This window comes from Malaclemys terrapin, chromosome 20 (assembly GCF_027887155.1).
Source record: "Malaclemys terrapin pileata isolate rMalTer1 chromosome 20, rMalTer1.hap1, whole genome shotgun sequence".
Taxonomy (NCBI): Eukaryota; Metazoa; Chordata; order Testudines; family Emydidae; genus Malaclemys; species Malaclemys terrapin.
Genome location: NC_071524.1, coordinates 14,777,907 through 14,797,792, shown reverse-complemented (window position 1 = coordinate 14,797,792; position 19,886 = coordinate 14,777,907). Strand labels below are relative to the sequence as shown.

Sequence of the window (19,886 nt, the reverse complement as noted above, 5' to 3'; positions counted from 1 at the left end):
CAGTCTTCTCTTCTCCAGACTAAACAAACCCTTTTTTTTTTTTCAATCTTCCCTCGTAGGTCATGTTTTCTAGACCTTTAGTCATTTTTGTTGCTCTCCTCTGGACTTTCGCCAATTTGTCCACATCTTTCCTGAAATGTGGCGCCCAGAACTGGACACAATCCTCCAGTGGAGGCCTATTCAGTGTGGCGTAGAGCAGAGGAATTACTTCTCATGTCTTGCTTACAACACTCCTGCTAATACAGCCCAGAATGATGTTCGCTTTTTTTGCAACAGCGTTACACTGTTGACTCATAGTTAGCTTGCGGTCCACTATGACCCCCAGCTCCCTTTCCGCAGTACTCCGTCCTAGGCAGTCATGTCCCATTTCCCACCTACACGCAAGCGTGTGCTATTTAAGGGGAGTTGTCAGCATTCGGGCCTGAAAGTGGAGGCACTTCTGGTGCTGGAGCCACAGCCATCAGGCAGATCTGCCAGTGGCATGTAGACGGGCCCCCGGGAGGCGATTGGTGTGGGCCCATAGACACATCAGATGAAGTTCTAACAGAGGCTAACCACGCGCCCGGCTCTTAGCTCATTAGAATTCAGCGCTCAGGGCGGCTGGCTAGGAAGACAGCGTCGTTTTCCCGTGACCCTGCTGACGGGTGAGCATTAGCGGAGCCTTTGATTAAGGGGCAGCACCGGTGGAAAATAACTCACACTGGGTACCTGCCAGCTCCCCTCCCTAGCGGCTGTCCCTCCTTTGAGTGCCGTCTGATTTCAGCGCCCAATCCTGAGCTCACTGACATCCAGGGCAGGCTTGGGGCTGGAGTCAATGGAGGGACCAGAGCGCCGAAGCCCCTGTGTCGTTAGAGGCTGATCTACAGGTGGCCGAAGTCAGTGGAAATGCTGCTGCCGATTGCGCGGGGTTTGGATCCGGCTGTTACCGACCCAACGCAGGGATGACGGGAACGCGTGAGCTCCTGGCAGAGCAAAGGGCAGAGACATCGCCAAATGGGAGCAGATCAACGGTCCGTCCAGCCTGCCACACTCAGGCCACAGGGCCAATCCTGCTCCCCCCCCGGTGCCGCTCCCCGGGGTATGGTGCCGCTAGCGTGAAGCAGTCTTGTCTGTGCTGTGGCTTAGCTCCCTAAAACCACCAGCCTCTGGCAACACGAGCCCTGCCCTCCAGGCCTCCACAGGCCCCGCTCGCGCTGTGCCAGTAAGCGATAAGCACACGCCAAAGTCCTCGGCCCAGCCCTGTTCCCCTGAACACTCAGATTTCCCAGAATTGTACAGCACAGCTCTGCTCAACACACGCACCTGAGCTATGATGATTGTGAAACCAAGAATAAATTGATTATCGAAGAATAGACGTTCCAGTGCTGGGGGGAGTAAGACGATTGGAAACGAACGGTTACATATCGAACAAAATCAGAACACGCTTCCCGGAGACGAAGCACCAAACAAGTTCTCTTCCCAGCTAAAGAAGCTTGTCTCACCCAAAGTTGTGTTCAGCCAAGCCTGATTGAGGTCCCTTTTTCACGAAGCAAACTCGCTGGCCGTTCATTGCCAAGGGCAAGGATGCCAGGGTGTCCCCTTTGCCCCCCTAAATGTACCAGAACAAACCTTGGATGTTCACCCCAACATAACATCCCCCCCACGCCTCTATGCCTCTTCCGGTTAGCTTCCTTCTGAAGTCCCCGCCAGCTTTCATTAGCATTTCTAATGGGTGCCCAGTGCGAACCAGACAATGCTCAATTTACACGTAAACAGATAGATGGATACATGGATCTTGCCTGGAGGAAAAATCTGCTTTTCCCCTTTCCTGGTGACCCACTCCCAAGCTGTACCTTCAGAACATAATTTTCAGTACAGATCCATGACTCTTCACATAGCATCCGTACATACATTTCACAAGGGTTAGGACGACTCGTACGACACCGGCTTTCATTAGAGACCTTACCTGTTACCCTCCGGGGGAACTAGAATGTAAATACCAGAACCAGGGGATTCCAGTAACCTTTATGCCCTCTGCCAGCCCAGCTGGCATCATGGGTTATACCTTCTCCCCATTTCTGCTGCACCAAATCAGTCCAAGGGGTAGCTCGGTTTCTCCCTGCTACAGTGGGTGAGATCAGAGGGCCTTTCTGGTCCCTTATCCCCCTTCTCTGCTGGTCTGCCTAGTTCACGACGCAGAGAGAAAGCAGAAGGTCAGAGTCCAAAGGGCAGGCAATGCGATGTGTATTGGGGTTAACAAGCAAGCATCACCACAGGTAACTTCCTTTTCCCCCCCTCGCTGCTGGTACCACCCCTTAGAATTTATGGTCATATTGCATTATGGAGGGTCTTGAGTCTGGGGACTTCAGTACCACCTCTTTTGTATCCCCTGGGAGGGGTAGGGAGTGAGGTTGTGTTCCAGCCAGGGTCAACGTTTCTTTGGCTTTCAGTGTTTCTTATACCTCCTCCCCCCCCCATCCCCTTTGGCCCTCCCAACTGGTTGCTTGACCTTGTCTTGGGGGAGGAGTCGGGGCAGAACTGCCCTTTAATTGTACATTTGTATACTAAACTCCCACCATAACCAGCAACACTTTAACTGTATTTCTTATCTTTTCTCACGGCACTAAAACCCCTATCTGGCTGTAGGCTGAAGCAACGCACAGGGTCTTTGTTCCTTGTTCACACACGTCAATAAGACACAAACAATTGTATTTTAAAAACCTCAACATTCAAACGGGCAAACAAACCCCAAAATTCTATCTCAGGCAAGTAAACAAGCCTAAACACTATATTACCATCACTACCCTACCATAACAGATCACACAGAGAGTTGTGTAGTCTTGTGTTTGCATCCCCTGTCCTGCTGGGTAAAGACTAGCGTGTGATCTCTTGTGCCCTGCATCAGATTAATGGCCCATATGTTTTAGCACGCTTTAGCTGATGGAAAGCTCACATCACCCCAATGCACCTCACTGAAAAGCCCCTCACTGGGTACTTACCCATCAGTATCGTATCTAAGCACCTCACAATACCAACACCCCTGTGGGACAGGTCTGCTCTCCTTCTTGTACAGATGGGAAACTTAGGCCCAGAGGTATTTAGACACCTAACTCCCGCTGGTTTCACCCCAACACAGACAGCCATCCACGCACCCATCTCTATACTCTCCCATCCATTGGGCACCTATATACCTTTGAGGCTCTGGGCCTAAATAACGCACCCAAGAGGTCTGGGGAAGAGCTGGGAACAAAACCCAGAGTCTTAGGCCAGCTCTCTAACTCCTGAGCCTTCAGGATGAGCGGATGACCGAATGGGGGGAGGGATAGCTCAGTGGTTTGAGCATTGGCCTGCTAAACCCAGGGTTGTGAGTTCAATCCCTGAGGGGGCCATTTAGGGAACTGGGATAAAAATCTGTCTGGGGATTGGCCCTGCTTTGAGCAGGGGGTTAGACTAGATGATCTCCTAAGGTCCCTTCCAACCCTGATATTCTATGGAGGCACTACAGAACTATAAAATTGCCACTAGCATAGGAGACAAGAGGTGCTGGTAGTAATGTGTAGCTATAACACAGATGCTATGCATCTCCCCTCCTCCATGCACTCTGCCCTCACAGCCACCCTCCCCGATGCATGCAGCCATCCCCCCGGGCACTGACGCCTGCAGCCATGACTGGGTGCAGAAGTAGATGCATGCAAGAAGGGGTGGGTGCATGGATGGGACGGGTGCATGGTAGGGAAGCACCTATTTCCACATGCATGCAATCACCCCCACATGGAGCCATGCGCCTATCTGCGCACACATCCACGCACCCGCCCATCCTGGCATGCCGCTACCTGGGCAGGCCCCCATAGGATATAACCATCCCTATACACCTTTCCATACCCACCTCCTATGCACTGTCCCGTCCATGCACATAGCTAGCTAAGCATGCACCCATCTCTCCACCCCGCACCCCCATTTCTGCACCACCAGCCCCACACGCCCTGCCCTGCCCTGCCCTCTCCACCCAGCTGCCCTCACCTTTCTGCGGCTTCAGCCTTCCACCTGCCTCTATCCTGCGCACTGCCATTGGCTGGATGGACCTCACCCGCACGTAACGCCGTCTTCTATTGGCTGAGGGGAACGCGGGGCCGCTGGGGAGTTTCATCTGGGGGCGGGGAGGAGGGGAGCAGAACGTACGTGGATTGGTTGGTCCGGGAGACAGGGGCGGGCCGCGCACGGGGCCGGCCGCGGTGCGATTGGCCGGCCTGGGCGGGGCGCGCGGTGATTGGCCGGGCGCGCCCCGGGGGGGGCGGGCCGAATCTTCCAGAAGCGAGCGGGCTGCCGGCGGGGGCAGTGAGGCGGCGGCATGATCCTGTCGGGGGCGCTGGGCGCGGCCTCCCCGGCCACCGTGTCCGTGTCCATCAGCAGCAGCCTGAACTCCTTCCGCGCGCAGAAACGCTACGGGCGGGGCCTCACCATCGCCGAGTTCAAGGTACCCGCGGCGGCCCCGCCCCCTCCCCCCCGGCCCCGCCCCCGGACCGGACCCTCGACCGGACACCGGCCCCGCCCCCTCCCCCGCCCCCTCCCCCCGGCCCCGCCCCCGGACCGGACCCTCGACCGGACACCGGCCCCGCCCCCTCCCCCCGGCCCCGCCCCCTCCCCCGGACCGGACCCTCGACCGGGCACCGAACCGACCCCGCCCCCGCCCCCTCCCCCCCGGCCCCTCCCCCGGACCGGACCCTCGACCGGGCACCGAACCGACCCCTCCCCCCCCGGCCCCGGCACCCGACCGGACCCTCGACCGGGCACCGGCCCCGCCCCCGCCCCCTCCCCCGCCCCCTCCCCCCCGGCCCCGCCCCCGGACCGGACCCTCGACCGGACACCGGCCCCGCCCCCTCCCCCCGGCCCCGCCCCCGGACCGGCCCCTCGACCGGACACCGGCCCCGCCCCCGCCCCCTCCCCCCCCGGCCCCGCCCCCGGACCGGCCCCTCGACCGGACACCGGCCCCGCCCCCGCCCCCTCCCCCCCCGGCCCCGCCCCCGGACCGGCCCCTCGACCGGACACCAGCCCCGCCCCCGCCCCCGGACCGGACCCTCCCCCGCCCCGCCCCTCCCCCGGCACCGGACCGGACCCTCGACCGGACACCGGCACCGGACCGGACCCTCCCCCGGACCGGACCCTCCCCCTCCCCGCCCCTCCTCCGGCACCGGACCGGACCCTTGACCGGACACCGGCACCGGACCGGGCACCGAACCGACCCCTCCCCCCCCGGCCCCGGCACCCGACCGGACCCTCGACCGGGCACCGGCCCCGCCCCCGCCCCGCCCCTCCCCCGGACCGGACCCTCGACCGGACACCGGCACCGAACCGGCCCCTCCCCCGACCTGACCCCGGGCACCGGACCGGACCCTCACCCCACCTGACCCAAACCCCCGGGCACCGAACCGGGACCGACTGACACTAGACCCCGCCTCACCCCCACCCCAGGGACCAACCTCTCCCCCGCCCTGACCCAAACCCCCGGGCACCGAACCGAACCTGGCACCAAACCGGCCCCTCCCACGACCTGACCCCGGGCACCGAACCGGGACCGACTGACACCGGATCCCCTCACCCCCAGGGACCAGCCCCTCCCCTGGCCACCGAGCCGGGACCGGCTGACACCCCCCCGCACCCTCCCCCGGACCAACCCACTGGGACTTTCAGCCCCCTCCGGCCAAACTGGGACCGCCTGACCCACACCCTCCCAACACTGCAATCCCTCCTGACGGACACCAAGCTCTCACCCACACTGACAGCAAACCAGGACTTGCTGGACCCCCCTGCACTGGGGTGGGATTGAGATTTCCCTGGGGCTGAGTGACCAGGACCAAGCCCTATGGGTCCCCTGACTCCCTCCCAACCAGGGATTGCCAGAACCCCATCATTGGACCAGAACCAATACTAACCCTTATTACCCCGGCCTGGGCCAAGCCCTACGGGACCCCCCTCTTTCCTTTGACACTGGCTTGATCCCCAGGACGGCTCCCGGCACTGGACCAGATGGATCAACACCTGCCAGGACCTAGCAGGACCAACGCTGACCCCACCATCATCTGCCAGGGCCTTCATGGCCTGATCCCCTCGCTCCGCGGGACTAACCCCACTTCTGGGAACCCCACTGACACCTGCTAGGGACTGACCCTCCCTTGAACCCCGGACTGGGATCCGTCCCTCGAGGACCTACCAGGGCCTGACCCATTCCCGGACCAACACCCCACCCCACCCGACTGCTTGGGATGGATGCTGACACCACCAACGGCTGACTCCCATGGCACCTGCAGGGACCAGACTGACCCCCTTCTGGGACCTGCTAGGGCCTGACCCTTCTCCCTGGGACTAATCTACCTAGCACTAGACCTTCTCCAAATCTCTGTGGGATCCTCCCACACTTCCCCATTGGTGAGGGCAAGTTACTGGGGAGCTCCCATCTGCTGCCCTCCCTAGGGGCCTAGGCGAGATGGCAGGAGGAGCTAACCTCTCATCTGAACTCTTCCTCTCCCTGCTAGGACCTCCCCAGCCTAATCCGGAGCCGCCCCCTGCCTCCGCTGCTTCTAAAATTGTCCAGCTGATGGGGCCTCTATTGTTCCCCCTTCTTCCAGTCCCTTCAGTGACGGCTTCTTGCTCCCCGGACCTTTGTCTATGAACAGCATCCTCCTTCATGCTTCCCCTCGTTGCCTTTTCCTCCTGTCTTTGCACTGAGCTCTTTGCTTGGATCTCCTTCCCTTAGGTGCCACCCCCATGTTCTCCTTAAAACCTGCTTGATCCATGTGGCCCTGTTCTTTATATGTCCTACCATAGTGCTTAGGAGGTCCAACTTTCTTCTGTGTTTTGATTTGTTTTAAGGAACCTGGGGTGAGATTTTAATACAAATTCAGGGAAGCTTAATAGATGTAGTAGATCCCGTCAAGCCCGGGTCCTTGGAGCAACACGGGTTATTCCCTCCAGCTAGACTTGGAAAGAGAAGACTTTTCTCAGTAAAAGTCAGTAAACGTTGATTTCACCAGATATCCCCCCTCCAAAAAGACTTCCCCCAATGATAATCGAAATGTACAGAGAAGGAAAGTAAGAAAAATGCTGCTTGAGAAATGTAGTTGGTTTTAGGGCTATTTGTGTATTTTGACAGGTGGTGTTGTCACGTTGTGTTTCAACGGTTATGAAGCTCTAACTTTTTGAACCTCGGTGTCTGCTGTCATTAAACAATTAGTCTGTTCTCCCCGTGAGTTCCTGCAGTGGTGAACATTTCAATAGATAAACGTAAAAAAGAAGCTTGAAACAGTGTAGTCGGGCCAGAACTTGTTCAGGTGCTAGTAAGCAACGGTACTGAGTCCCTGCCTGCCTGAATTTCCTGCTTCTGCTCAGCTGAGAGTCCTGGCTGGGGTCTTTGTCTGCCCCGTCAGTCTCCTTGCATGTGCAGGAATCGGGAGCTCTGCTGTCATGCCCCACTCACTCGGTGACAGCGGGGATGAGTGAGTGTGGGGAGAGCAGAGACCCCAACCAGGACTGCGAGGAGAAATCCCCAGCTGTGGGGGAGGCTACCCTGCTGCTGGGTGGCTCCTGCCCCCTCGATTATCTGAATAAAATGCCTGTCTGTCGTGTGTGGGTCCTCCCCCGCCGCTCTTCAGAGAGCTGGGAGTACGCTGTACCTTTCCTCTCCTATTCAAGGAATGAGGGACTTGTCAGCCTGGAGCGGGGTCCTGTCTCCGGCAGTTCCCAGTATTCCAGAAGAAGATGCGAGAACCCTGCAGTAGGCAGACCCCATCCCAAATAACTCCTTGTCCTCGCCTAAGGAGTCGCTGTTCCTGGGTGCTTGCATTCTTACTTCTCAGCTTTTGCCAATGACCAGTGAGACCCTCCAGTAAGGTGGGAAATATACCCCCCCAATCACTCCTCAGATAACACCCTCTCTTCCCCTAAGCTCCCATAGAGAGACCCACCCGTGCAGTTTGCTCTGAAGGCGAGCAAATCCGGAGCGCTCCTGATAGCGCAAATCTGGAGCGCTCCTGATCTCAACTGAGATCAGGATGGGAGGGTGGGTCTACTGGGAAGTGTGTAATGGGATCAAAACCAGCATCTTCAACTCCCCCCTGGGGCCCGCTGGCAGGCACTGGGATTCCAGAGCGCAGGTGTAATATACCTGTGGCAAGATGCCAGCTTCTTAGTAATGATATCTGGCTTGTGTGGAGGGCTTTTGATCAGTCATGCTTCACAAAGGAGGGCAATATTGTTACCCCATTTGACAGATGGGGAAACTGAGGCACTGGGGAATATTTGGACCAGGGTCGCCCTGCGGGCTAGTGGCCAAGCCAGGAACAGAACCTCTGAATCGCAGTCTAGTGCTCTGTCCGCCAGGTAACACTGCCTCCCTGTGGAGCGCATGGTGGTAACCTATCACTGAGTTGCCCGGCATGGATTGTTGTGTTTTGGTGTGATTGCATTCTAGCTGTATCCCAGAGCAGGGAGACAAAAATGCAGCTTGCGGTCTTTCTGCCTGTTCCCCCACTGATTCCCATGCTTCTTTCTCTCACTAAACTGGACTGATTTCCCCCCCCACCCCACCTCCCCCTTCTCCCCTACCAGACAGGCTAGCTGCAATTCTCTAACCTGAATCACCTGCCCCTCCAGCCCCTTTTGGTTATTTCTCCGGCCTCTCTGGTGTTTGCAGTGACCCAGATCCTGTTTGAATAACGCTGCCCACAGCAGCTCTGGGGTGCATTGCGAGTCCCTGAGAAGGGCTCCATCAGCAGAAAATCCAGCCATGCCAGGCAGCCAAAAAGTGGATTAACGGCAGCTGGGTGCTTGTGCCCAGCTGTCTAACTGAAGAGCCATCACTTCCTCCCCTGCAGCAGTTGGCTCTTTGCCAGCTGCTGTTCGTTGCTTTCCACCAACATGTATTTATCCCCTCGGAAGGGGAAACTGATCTATAAAGCAAACTCTGACTCTGCAGGGGCTGTGTCCAGCTCCCCATGCTGCTAGGGCCGTGCTGAGCACGGGTTGGTTTGCTGCCTTCTACGCTCTGTTATCAGTCCCCTGTGCTCTGATCTCTCCATGTCTGTATCTGCCTGCCTGGGTGGGTTGCTGCTTCCCCTCTGTTCTCTTCTGCAATTGCGATCACTGCTGAATTAATGCCGGAGCAGCTCCTGGCAAAGCATTGGACTGGGAGCTAGCTAGCTACGGGCATCCCTGCTTGGAGGCTGCCGAATGCTTCACCGTTGCACCAAAAGCTCCGTCTGAGGATCGACGAGACCATCTAGCCCAGATCGTTTCTACCTCTTGCATTTTGTAATGGTCCTGGGTCTTATTTTCCTCTGTAAGCGCCTGTGACGTGATGCCTGCTTGGTCCAGTTGTCATCTGTGGTTGGCTTTGCGGATTTTGTATGCAGCAGTTGAGTTTAGGATGTGGAAGTGCTGATCTCGGTAACAGGTTGTCTCTCTCCTTTCCCAGTGCAAACTAGAGCTGGTGGTGGGAAGCCCGGCATCATGTATGGACTTGGAGCTCTACACGTCCGATGACAAATTTGTAATGAAACTGGACAGCGATGAGGCCTTACTGGGATCTTACCCCATCGACGACGGCTGTAGGATACATGTGGGTATCGGGGTTGCAGATCCCCAGTGTAGACAAGGCCTTAGTGCAGAGATGGAGGCTGTGTTTAACAGCGATGGGAACTGAAGTGTATTCTGTAGTGCTAAAGACCTCGCAGGACTCGACTTTTCCTCAAGTCGAGAAATAATGTTCGTTCCCTCTTAAAAGGGGAGAGATTTTAGGTCTGTGAAGGGGTTTTCAGTCACCCAAGTGACTTACCAACTTGAGTCTTGCTGAAAGGCAGCGGGCTGTGGGTTACTGAATCATGTAGGTGCTTTGAAAAACCCACCCATGATCTAAACCCCCACCCCACCCTGCGAAACTTGATGTTTGTGTGTAAGGTTCTGCTTTGGCTTGTTTGTTTGGAGACTTTTTTTCTGTCAGAACTGACTAAATTAGCACCACTTGGGTTCATAAATTATAACGCCAGACGGGAGCATTAGATCATCTAGTCAGACCTCCGGTGTGACATGGCCTGTCAGGCGTCATCCAAATGACCCCTGTATTGAGCGGCCGTGTGTTCAGTACAGCCTGAGGATGTGTATACCCAGCAAACCTTCTCCCCCCCCCCCCGGCAGCGAGTCTCAGAGGCGGGGTGTACAGATGTGGGGGGTTTCAGAGCCCCAGTGTGAATGGCTACATGGTTAGTTTTAGCACCATAGCACGAGTCTGTAGAACCAGGCTCTGAGACTCACTGCTGTGGGTTTCTGTGCTGTGTAGACGTAACTACGCTGGATTGCGTAGACTGTCGGTCCTTCATCAGTTAAGACTGAACCGATCACAACACATCTTCCCATCTTTTCTCGCTCTGGCCATCCTTCACCATGCTTGTCCATCTCTCCTTGTTAGGAAATCAACCCACCTCTTTGGAGGCCGACCGCGTGTTTTAAACACCAGGTACCAGGGCTCAGTTAACCAAGACTGGGGCTAAACAAACTGGTGGGAACAAGAGAGGACTCTGGTCATTTCCATTCTGTTCCCTAGGTTATTGACCGGAGCGGAGCCAGGGTCGGCGAGTACGAGGATGTGTCGCGGGTAGAGAAATACGAAATGTCTGCCACTGATTACGAGAAGAGGCCAGGTAAGGATGACAGCATTGCCAAAAGACCCATCTTTGCAGGATTAAAACTTTCATTCCCAGATTGACATTTAAAGCCTGGTGGGTTTAGTATCAAATGGCGCTCGCCCATGTGTCCTGGTCATGTAAGTGTTTCAGAGTGGCACACGCTTAAACAGCAAAGCACCTGAAAATACCCCCTCGGCTGGCTTTGGCTGGGGGGGCAGGAGGGTGGGGGACTCTTTCCCCATCCCTGGGGGGTGGGGTGTTCTGCTGCTGTCCCCAAATGGCCGAACTCAGATCCCTCCCCATGAGAGCAGAGGGCCATGGGGATAACGCCCCATATACCAATGCCAGGTGGGTGCATGATGAGAACTGCAGCATGTGACCTGGGTGCTGTGGCTAGCTTCTCAGGGTGCCAAGCTCCTCTGAATTGGAGATGCACCACGTGGGCAGCGACCCACCGGCATCCTCCACCATGAGTTTGGGCATTGTTGCTTCCTGCATTCTGTTTTCCTCAGTGCTGTCCAGTCTCTAACCTTCCATTGATTTCCCAGTTTAACAGATCTCACTGGCAGCAACCTTGCCTTGCATAATTTCCACCCACTCCTCATTCCCCTCTCCTCCCCTGTGTTGCCCTGAAGGACACTTAGAATCATAGAATATCAGGGTTGGAAGAGACCTCAGGAGGTATCTAGTCCAACCCCCTGCTCAAAGCACAACCAATCCCAACTAAATCATCCCAGCCAGGGCTTTGTCAAGCCTGACCTTAAAAACTTCACCCCCCTTGGTGTTGGTACCTTCCCTCTTATGCATGCTTGGGCAAGGAGTTCCTCCCAGGCGAGAGATGGCAAAAATGAGATTGTGTTACAATCCGATTTACGGTAAATCTCCGCTAATAAAAGGGACATATTCTACTCCCTTTCGCAGGAAGAAATGCTTTCCTTCTTTTAGGGCCAAAATACCGACTGGCATTATTTCACAATCCGTTAACTCTTAGCACAGGTGAAGACAACCATGAATGCTCCAGTGATCGTATTTTAGGTTTGGGAGGCTTTGTATCATTACCGATGTATGATGAGTGGAACTGGAGAAGGAGGGTCTGGTTTCAAGAGGGACCTGATTGTGTGTGACACTGAGGGAGGTTCATTGTATAAGCTGGGCTTGCTGCTACCAGATACAGGGCTCTCAGCGTGTAATATTGGCCTCTCTCTGCCTGCTCAGTAAAGATCTTTCCTACACAGCTTCTGTCCCCTGCATCACACATTGCTAATGAAAGGTGGATGGTGGCAGTGAGGTGTTTTACTGCTGCTGGGTTGATCTGGGCCCCAAATGTAGCTGTTTGAAATGGAAAACTTTCATCCAAATGTGGCGAAAATTGACTAAGGAAACATGAAACCGACCAGGGCTGTTGATATTGCTTGAGTTGAGTGCAAAAAATCACTGGAAAAGGGGGGGAAAAATAGATTTAAAAAAAAATTCCTCAGTTCTAATCTTGGGTCCTATAATAGGTGGGAGCAGATGTTAAAATGTCCTACCCTGACGGTGTCCTTTTAAGGCCAACCATTTCCCCCTCTGGCTTCCAGACTCCGTGCGCTCCTTCCTGAAGCGCAGTAAGGTGGGGAAGTTTAACGAGGAGGAGATGTTGAAGAAAGAGGCGGAGCAGGAGCAAAAACTAACCGAAGAGAAGGCTCAGGCAGAGGCCATTTCAGTGGGCGCTCGGTGCGAGGTACGGGTCTCAGGCCAGCCCAACAAACGGGGGACAGTCATGTTCGTGGGTAAGTGCCGCTGGCCCCCTGGCTCTCAGTTCCTTTCCACCCTGTCTGGTTGAAAGGACAATTCTCTGAGTGAAGATCAAACATACAAAGAGTGGCTGTGACTCAGTTTTGACTCTCCTCCTCTCCGTAGGGCTAGCGGAGTTCAAACCGGGCTACTGGATTGGCATCAAATATGACGAACCCTTAGGGAAAAACGATGGCAGGTAAAAACCCTTCTTCTGTCCAAGTTCTGTCTTGGTGCAAACAAGTAGTCCTGCTCTGTTCCCAATAGGGGCCCACGCCAAGCCAGGTGGTTTGAGCACCCAACGCCTTGTCTCTGGACTTGCCCTGAGACCTCGCTCCATTTCTGTGCTTGCAGCTTGTATTGAATGTCACCCTAAAAACAGTGCTGAGTAATAATTTGGTTTGTTGTGGGCCAAACGCATGCCAAGGTGTTAACTGCCCTGACTTGTATGGAGCCACACAGGGATGGCTCTACCCTTCCGGTAGGTCAGTTCCCCCGGGCCTATGAGGAAGGCTGCAGTCAGAGCTCAGCGCCTAGCGTCTGGTGGTGCGTTGCCGAGACAGCTGTGCGTGGGAAGGGAGGGCTGTGTCCGGCTGCTGCCGATCTCATCCCCGACTCTTCCTCTTCCCAGCGTCAATGGAAAGCAGTACTTCGAATGCCAGCCCAAGTATGGCGCCTTCGTGAAGCCTCAGTACGTCACCGTGGGGGACTTCCCAGAAGAGGATTATGGACTGGACGACGAAATGTGACCGGGAGATGGGAGACAGGAGTCCACGTGGCCCCGCCGCCCTCTTCACGTGGCTGTCGACACGCTGCGGCGTCTCAGTGGGCTGCCGCATTCAGATCCTGCTAGAGGGCACCTAGGTGAGGGAGAAGATGTAACGAGCAGCTGTTTTGTTTTTATTATTTCTTCTGATTGTATCTGTTTGTTCAGTGAAAGATGCCATATCCCTTTTGTTTTTTCTCCCTCCCCTCCATACGCACCAGCTTAATGCCGTGACACTAATAAAACTGCCTGGGAGGAAGTGGCGCTGCCGCTTAACAGTGATCCTTGTATCTGGAGTGTGTCTCGTGTGCCGAGATCCTGCCCGGTGGCTCCAGAAGCCATTGATCAGTGGTTGGAGTGAGGGCACAAGGAGCCCGCAAAGCAGATGTGCTCAGATTTAAACCCCTGGGAAGATTTGGGTGGGGCAAAGGGTCTAAAAAAGCAACGTGTTCAGAAATGGAGAGTTGTCCGTGTGAATATCGTGATCGAAGGCGCGTGGGTTAGAACTTCCTCACGCTCGAACCCAGGATTAGGATCCTAAACCACAAAATCTGTATCGAGGTTGCAAACCCCTCCAACATCCTGAGATGTTTGGCTTAGTTCACATCCCTTTGTCCTTAAACTTTGCTTAGTTGGAGGTTACCCCACTAACATGTCTGCTGTGAGACACTCAGTTTGAACTCTCCTTTATTCTCAAATTCCCTCTCGCCCCCCAAAACCCTCCCTACCCCAAGCAGAATTCTGGCCCTGTAAAGGGGGAAGTGCCAGAGCCTCCCTGAAGTCCTTTGCTGTTGATTTTACATGGAAGGTGGCCAGATGCTAAGGTGATGGGCAGCAGTATAAACATGCGTAGGTCTTAATTCTTAGAATGACCGGTGTATAAATACCTGCCACGGTGCAGTTTACGGTTCGCTGCTGATGGACACAGTTTAAAGCTGCAGTGTGCCTCTTCGATGAGACCACTCTGAATTCTTGTCTCTTACCTTCCCCCCATGCTGCCTAGCTGCTGCAGTGACTAGAGAAGGCATAAGGCGCATTGTCAAATCTTTCGCACCTCCTCGCTGTACCCCGGAAGTGTTAAGTGTTAGGCTGTGTGTGGCTCTCAGTTTCCTGGTGGCTTGAGTTTAATTTTAAACCGTGGTAGTTAAGGGAACAGACGTGTTCCCCAAAATATTGGTGTAGCGGCAGGTGACCATACAGCCCCTTCTCTCTGACTGTTGTGGTTGATATAGCGTAGAGCTCCCTTGCAGCTTAGCCCTTCCCTGCCTCTTCTGTGGGTGACTCGAACGTCCGGCAGAGAACGTTCTCTAACCCCCTCTCTGCAGAGCTCTCTCAGCACCAGGAGGGAATCCTCCCTTTTTTGACAGCCTACAACTTGTATTTCTCTTCCCACAATGAGGCCGTTTCAAGACCCTCCTGTAGCTTAGCCTCCAGTCGCTGCCGTTGGGCTGTCCGATGCCCATTGTGCCGAATCTGTTCTGGCCAAGGCACTGCTTCCTGAGGGAGAGACGCTCCTGAGCGCTCAGCTGGCAGGCTGCTTTCAGAAATACACCAGCTGCGTCGCGAGGGGCAGAAGCGCAAATAGCATCGTGACTTCCCACGTAATACACTGTGACGTGCTGGTTGATCTGCTGACAAGCTTGATTGGTTGGGGTTCCAGTGAGCGCTCTCCTCTCGAGCAGATTGGAAAGGCAAGTCCCCTGGATAACCATATTAGATTTTTCCCACAATGCTTTTCACTAATGGAGAACCCCACTGTCGTGTTAGAAATGGAGAGAGCTGCAGGTCCCTTCATAGGATATGAGGGTTGGAGGGACCTCAGGAGGTCATCTAGTCCAACCCCCTGCTCAAAGCAGGGCCAATCCCCAATTAAATCACCCAACAGATTTTTGTTCCATATCCTTGAGGGGGGCCATTTAGGGATTGAACTCACAACCCTGGGTTTAGCAGGCCAATGCTCAAACCACTGAGCTATCCCTCCCCCCCCCTATAGAAGTTCCTTGAACCCCTGCAGAGATCTTCCCCCAATCTCAGTTAATGCACTCAGCATGGGCCTTGGGCAGGGGGGCTCAAACCTGGGATGGTGGTTTCTAAATCCAGGAGCCTCCACTGTCTCAACTGAAAAATCCAGTTCTGTTAGCCAAGGCTGCTGCAGGCTTATCAACTGCTATATTGCCCAGGAACCACTGGAGGGGGTCAGACCAGAGGCCCTAGTTCAGTCTCCTGTCTTCTGACAGTGGCCAATACCAAATATTGCAGAGTGAACGGAACAGGGCAATTATCAAGTGATTCATCCACTCCCACCTTCTGGCAGTCAGAGGCTCGGGACACCCAGAGCATGGGGTTGCATCCCTAACTATCTTGGCTAATAGCCATTGATGGATCTATCCTCTATGAACATAGCTAATTATTTTTGAACGCAATTATAGTGTTGTCCTTCACCGGTGGAACTCCTTTCCAGGAGATGGTGTGAAGATGTACATCTTTTTGTTGGTTTTAAACAGAGCTCCACGGTGAGTTGGCATGGGCTACGTGAATGCTTGTAGTGATCCAAGCCCCAAAATCTTGCACCTTCCATTGTTCTAAAAGTGGTTCTGACGCTGACTTGTGGTGTGATCCGTGGGCGCGTCACTTGGCCTCTCTGCCTCTGGCTTGTGCGACACGAATATTCACTCTGCGTATGGTGTGGTCACTAGATTGTTTGTTTGTTCTCTCGAGGACCTGATTGTGCCATCCTGGCGCTCTAAGCTCTTGTATGAAGTCCCTTGGGAAGTGTAGTTCTGAGGCTACTTTACAAAAAGCCTCAACTCCACCACATCTACGACTAGGGTACGAGGGGAACAGGACTTCCCGGGCTGTAGTACAGTGGTCTCCGAATGCCCTACAAATTCTGCTTTCAGCAGAGCAGCTGTTGGTCAGTTTCAGTGTCGGGCATCATGGGGGGGGGAAACCAAGTAGTGGTGAGAACTTGGATTTGATGGTAAGCCGCCTGGTCAGAATCAGTGTCTTCAAATGTGGGTGTTTCACGGAATTAGGATCGTTCTGTCTTGATTTTTTTTTACATCCCCTGTGGCTGAACTCTGGCTGAGATGTAAATTTTTAAAAACTGTGATGTAAAGTCATGGTCTTGCTCTTCGAACCCAAGTGGGTTCATCATATTTCTTCTCCACGCTAGCAGCCTCTTCCGAAACCTTCCCACCGGAGGGATTGCTGGTGTGTTTTAACCACCCTCTGAGCAGCGTTAAACCGCACACGTAGCAAGACTTCCAAAAGACTGGGGTTGTTTTTTGTTTTTTTTTTATTGGATGCTTCAATTTTTCAGCTGCCCAAGCTAAGCCTGGTAAAGGGTCTGCGCTTCGGGGAGTCCTGAACATCTTTGTCTCAGTTCAGGTGCCCCCAATCGCTGGTCACTCCTGAAAAATCTTAACCTGAGACGTGGAGCCAATGAAGTGCTCCTGCTGAAATGCTGGTAGCAACAATGGGGAACTAAGGAATGCTTCTGTTCAGCCAGTCAAAACCAGTGCCTTTTTGTGTCCCTTGCAAACCACACTACTGCTATTTCCAGAACAGGGCAGACGTGACCTCTGTTCTACACCCCCTCCTCCAGTTGCTCCCGGAAGGGCGTAGCTTTAACCTGGCTATGCTCTCGCTCATCCTGCTTCCGCCACTGAAGCAGACTCCAGCAGCCAGTTCGGCCTCGGCAGAGCTATTGTGGGTCTGGGCTATTGCTGCACTAAGAAACGTACGTGAGTAATGCTGGTTAGCGCTTCCTGGGTTTCCCTATGTGACTTTGGGCCCTGCTGGAGAAAAGTCGTATCTGATCTGATGCAGTAATTTGGTGCGCTTGTATTGATATTGAACAGGGTAAAATGCTTTCTCCAACTGGATCAGTGAGAGGATTATCTGAGCTTACACAGACAATCGCCTGAGACCAGACTTAACCGCTTGATTAAACTTGTACGTTAACTTTCCGTGGGAGGTTGTGAAATGATCCAGCGATACTAAATGCACAACCTGCTGGCATAACACTGCCTGTCATACTGACCTGCAGCTGGGCAGGAAGTGGGAGTAAATCTGTTCACGAACCCCCCTCCTTGCCCCTTCTCCCATCAAAGTCAGGGCTGGAACTCGCATTGATGCGGGAGGGAGGAGGCTGGATTGGTCCTTGGTAAATAACTTCTTTCCCCTACTGCTCCAAGCTAACAACTCGCTCTTTCTCTCTGCTAATGCTAAGCCAGTCCTGCCGTCTGTCTCAGCTTCACGGCTTTAAACCCAGCTAGGTCAGTGGCTTTTATTTCACTAGGACATTGAAACCTGGATTAATCAGTCCCTTAGAAATGCCCCAGGCCAATTACAACCTGTCCCATGTTAATGTTTGTTTTGACTGCTGGTTAGGACTATAAATGCTTTTCCGTGTGGGTGTGCACAGTGCGTGGGTGGGTGGGTGGGTGGGGAGTGGAAACGTCTCTTTGTACTCATGACGTACTGTTAACATTGGTTAGGATCTTCCTAATGTGTAAAATTCCTTTTAAAAGGTGGTAACTTGATTTGCTGACGTAGCTCCTCTTGTTTAAAAAACAAAAGTGCCCCAGATTCTTTTTGTCTGGGCCCTGCCTGTTTCCTCTGTGTGAAGAACTATGTAGTGGTAGCTATGATGCTATGTGATCATAATGACTAGAATAAAAAAAAAAATCCCAAACAAGCGTGGCCCAGCTTTTGTGCTTGATGAGAAGGAGCTACAGGTGAGGAGAGAGGACCAGTAAGTGTCCGACCAGGGGATCACTTGGTTTGACTCAGTCCATGATTCTGCTGCCAACTGCCCCACAAGTTGGTGGCCTCTTATAGTTTCAGGGCAACTGCACCTGTATTCCCTCTCTGTGATCCATCAAGGGCCCCCACTTACAGCTTCCAGGTGCCCATCTTTCACGTCCCTTAGCTCTCTCCCTTCTGACAGGCTGTACAGTTCCCTGCCTACGGTGTGATATTCCCCAGACTGCCTAGACAGCCCGGCATTTGTGCTTTGCTTTCTCTCCAGCCGTTATAAACAGTGTAGTTACAAGTTATCACACAGCTCTTTCTAAGCAAGCATGTTTATTCTTAAGGTGAAAGCATTACAGAGAAAACACATTAAAAGAACCTACACCCATGCTAAAAAGCTTCCCTAGGAAATCCACTTCATGCTGTTTGTTTCAGAACTCCACTCCTGCCTGGCACAATTTTAATATAGTCCTCTGACCCCGCCCCCTGGCCTCACATCACACCTCCGCTCCGTCCCTGCAATCTGGCCCACAATAATGCATCAATTTTGCATGTAGTACAATGTGGGCAGATCTACACTTAAGTGCTACAGCTGCACTGATGCAGTGTTTTAAGTGAAGATGCTCCTAAGCTGCTGGGAGAGAGCTCTCCTGTTAGCATAGATAATCCACCTCCGTGAGAGGCGGTAGCTATGGTGACGGGAGAAGCTCTCCTTCTGACACAGCGCTGTCTACAGGAGGGGGTTAAGGTGGGCAAAACTACATCGCTCAGGTGTGGATTTTCACACCTCTGCGCCATGTAGTTACACTGGCCCGGGTCTCTTGCATAGACCTGGCCTCCGGTTTTTCAAGGATATTGCAGGGACTCGCCAGATCTGTCTCAGCCACAGCGTCCAGAGCTGGGGAGAGCAAACGAAACTTGTTCTGGTCCATCCTCGGCCAGCATGTTAAGCCATCGCCAATCCTGTTGTTAATCATAGGAATTATCACGTAGCCCAGGTGCTGCTTGACAGCACCCGGCGTTAGATACTGCAGAGGAAGGTGAAAGAACCCCGCATTGTGTGATCCTCTGCCCCACCTTGGGTTTCATCCTGGTCACTATTAGAGATGGATCTAAGCGCTGAAGCAGGAAGTTTAAAATCTCTTCCAGAATGTGTTAAACAGTTACAATGCTGCATATAATCGCCACTTAGCCTCACCCACCAATACTGGCCAGGTAACTCTCTGTTTCCTTAGCCGCTCACACAGTGCACTCTACTGTATTTTTCTATTGGCCTCCCCCCGCTGCCCCCAACCTTCCCTTGAGGCTGCTGGCTGTAACCCTGAGCCTTGGAACCAGCCTGTGTCTTTCTGCTGGGCGTCTGTAGCGAGAGGTGGAGCATCGGGTCTCTGACACTGAGAAAAATCCAGTGTGTGGTTTCTGGACTGATCACCCGGGAGTGCAGCCTCTCCTCCGCCCCTTGAGTGTTGCAATTGCACAGCCCAGGCCAGGACTTGTCCTGTAGAACAGGGATCAGCCAAACACCAGGCCAAAGCAAAGTGATGCTCGTGGACAAGTCTATTAGGTTTGTTCCTGGACCTAGTCTATAGGGTCTTTATGTTGCAAATGAAGAAGGGGGCAGGTTCTCCCTTAAGGTACCTATCTGGCCCCTTTCACCTAGTATTTGAGCACCTCAAAATCTTTCATGTAGCTAGGAAGGGGCTGTCTCCCTTGCACAGATGGGGAAACTGAGGCACATAGCAGCTAAGTGACTTCCCTGGCACCACACAGGGAGCCCAGGGATAGAGCAGGGACTTAAACCCAGCTCCCACGCGTCCCAGGTTGATGCTTTAACCCATGGGCCATCCTTCTGCTTTACCCAGCCTGTTGTAAATGGGTACGGTTCTAAGAATGCCCTCCAGCGCCAGGTGTTCCAGAGCGCTGACAGCCTGATAGCT

The 19,886-nt window shown here is 53.9% G+C and overlaps 1 protein-coding gene across 2 annotated transcripts; it reads left to right on the top strand.

The window, feature by feature from the left end:
• The first annotated feature begins 4,324 nt into the window (after positions 1–4,324).
• TBCB (tubulin folding cofactor B) lies at positions 4,325–13,473 on the top strand. Of its 2 annotated transcripts, XM_054009818.1 has the most exons (6): positions 4,325–4,453; positions 9,446–9,589; positions 10,571–10,667; positions 12,230–12,421; positions 12,552–12,624; positions 13,057–13,473. In XM_054009818.1, exons 1-6 carry the CDS (start codon positions 4,328–4,330, stop codon positions 13,172–13,174), a joined length of 750 nt encoding a protein of 249 aa, XP_053865793.1. In that variant the 5' UTR covers positions 4,325–4,327; the 3' UTR covers positions 13,175–13,473. The 2 variants fall into 2 exon arrangements, with proteins under 2 accessions (XP_053865793.1, XP_053865794.1); XM_054009819.1 differs by lacking the exon at positions 9,446–9,589.
• Positions 13,474–19,886: the final 6,413 nt, after the last annotated feature.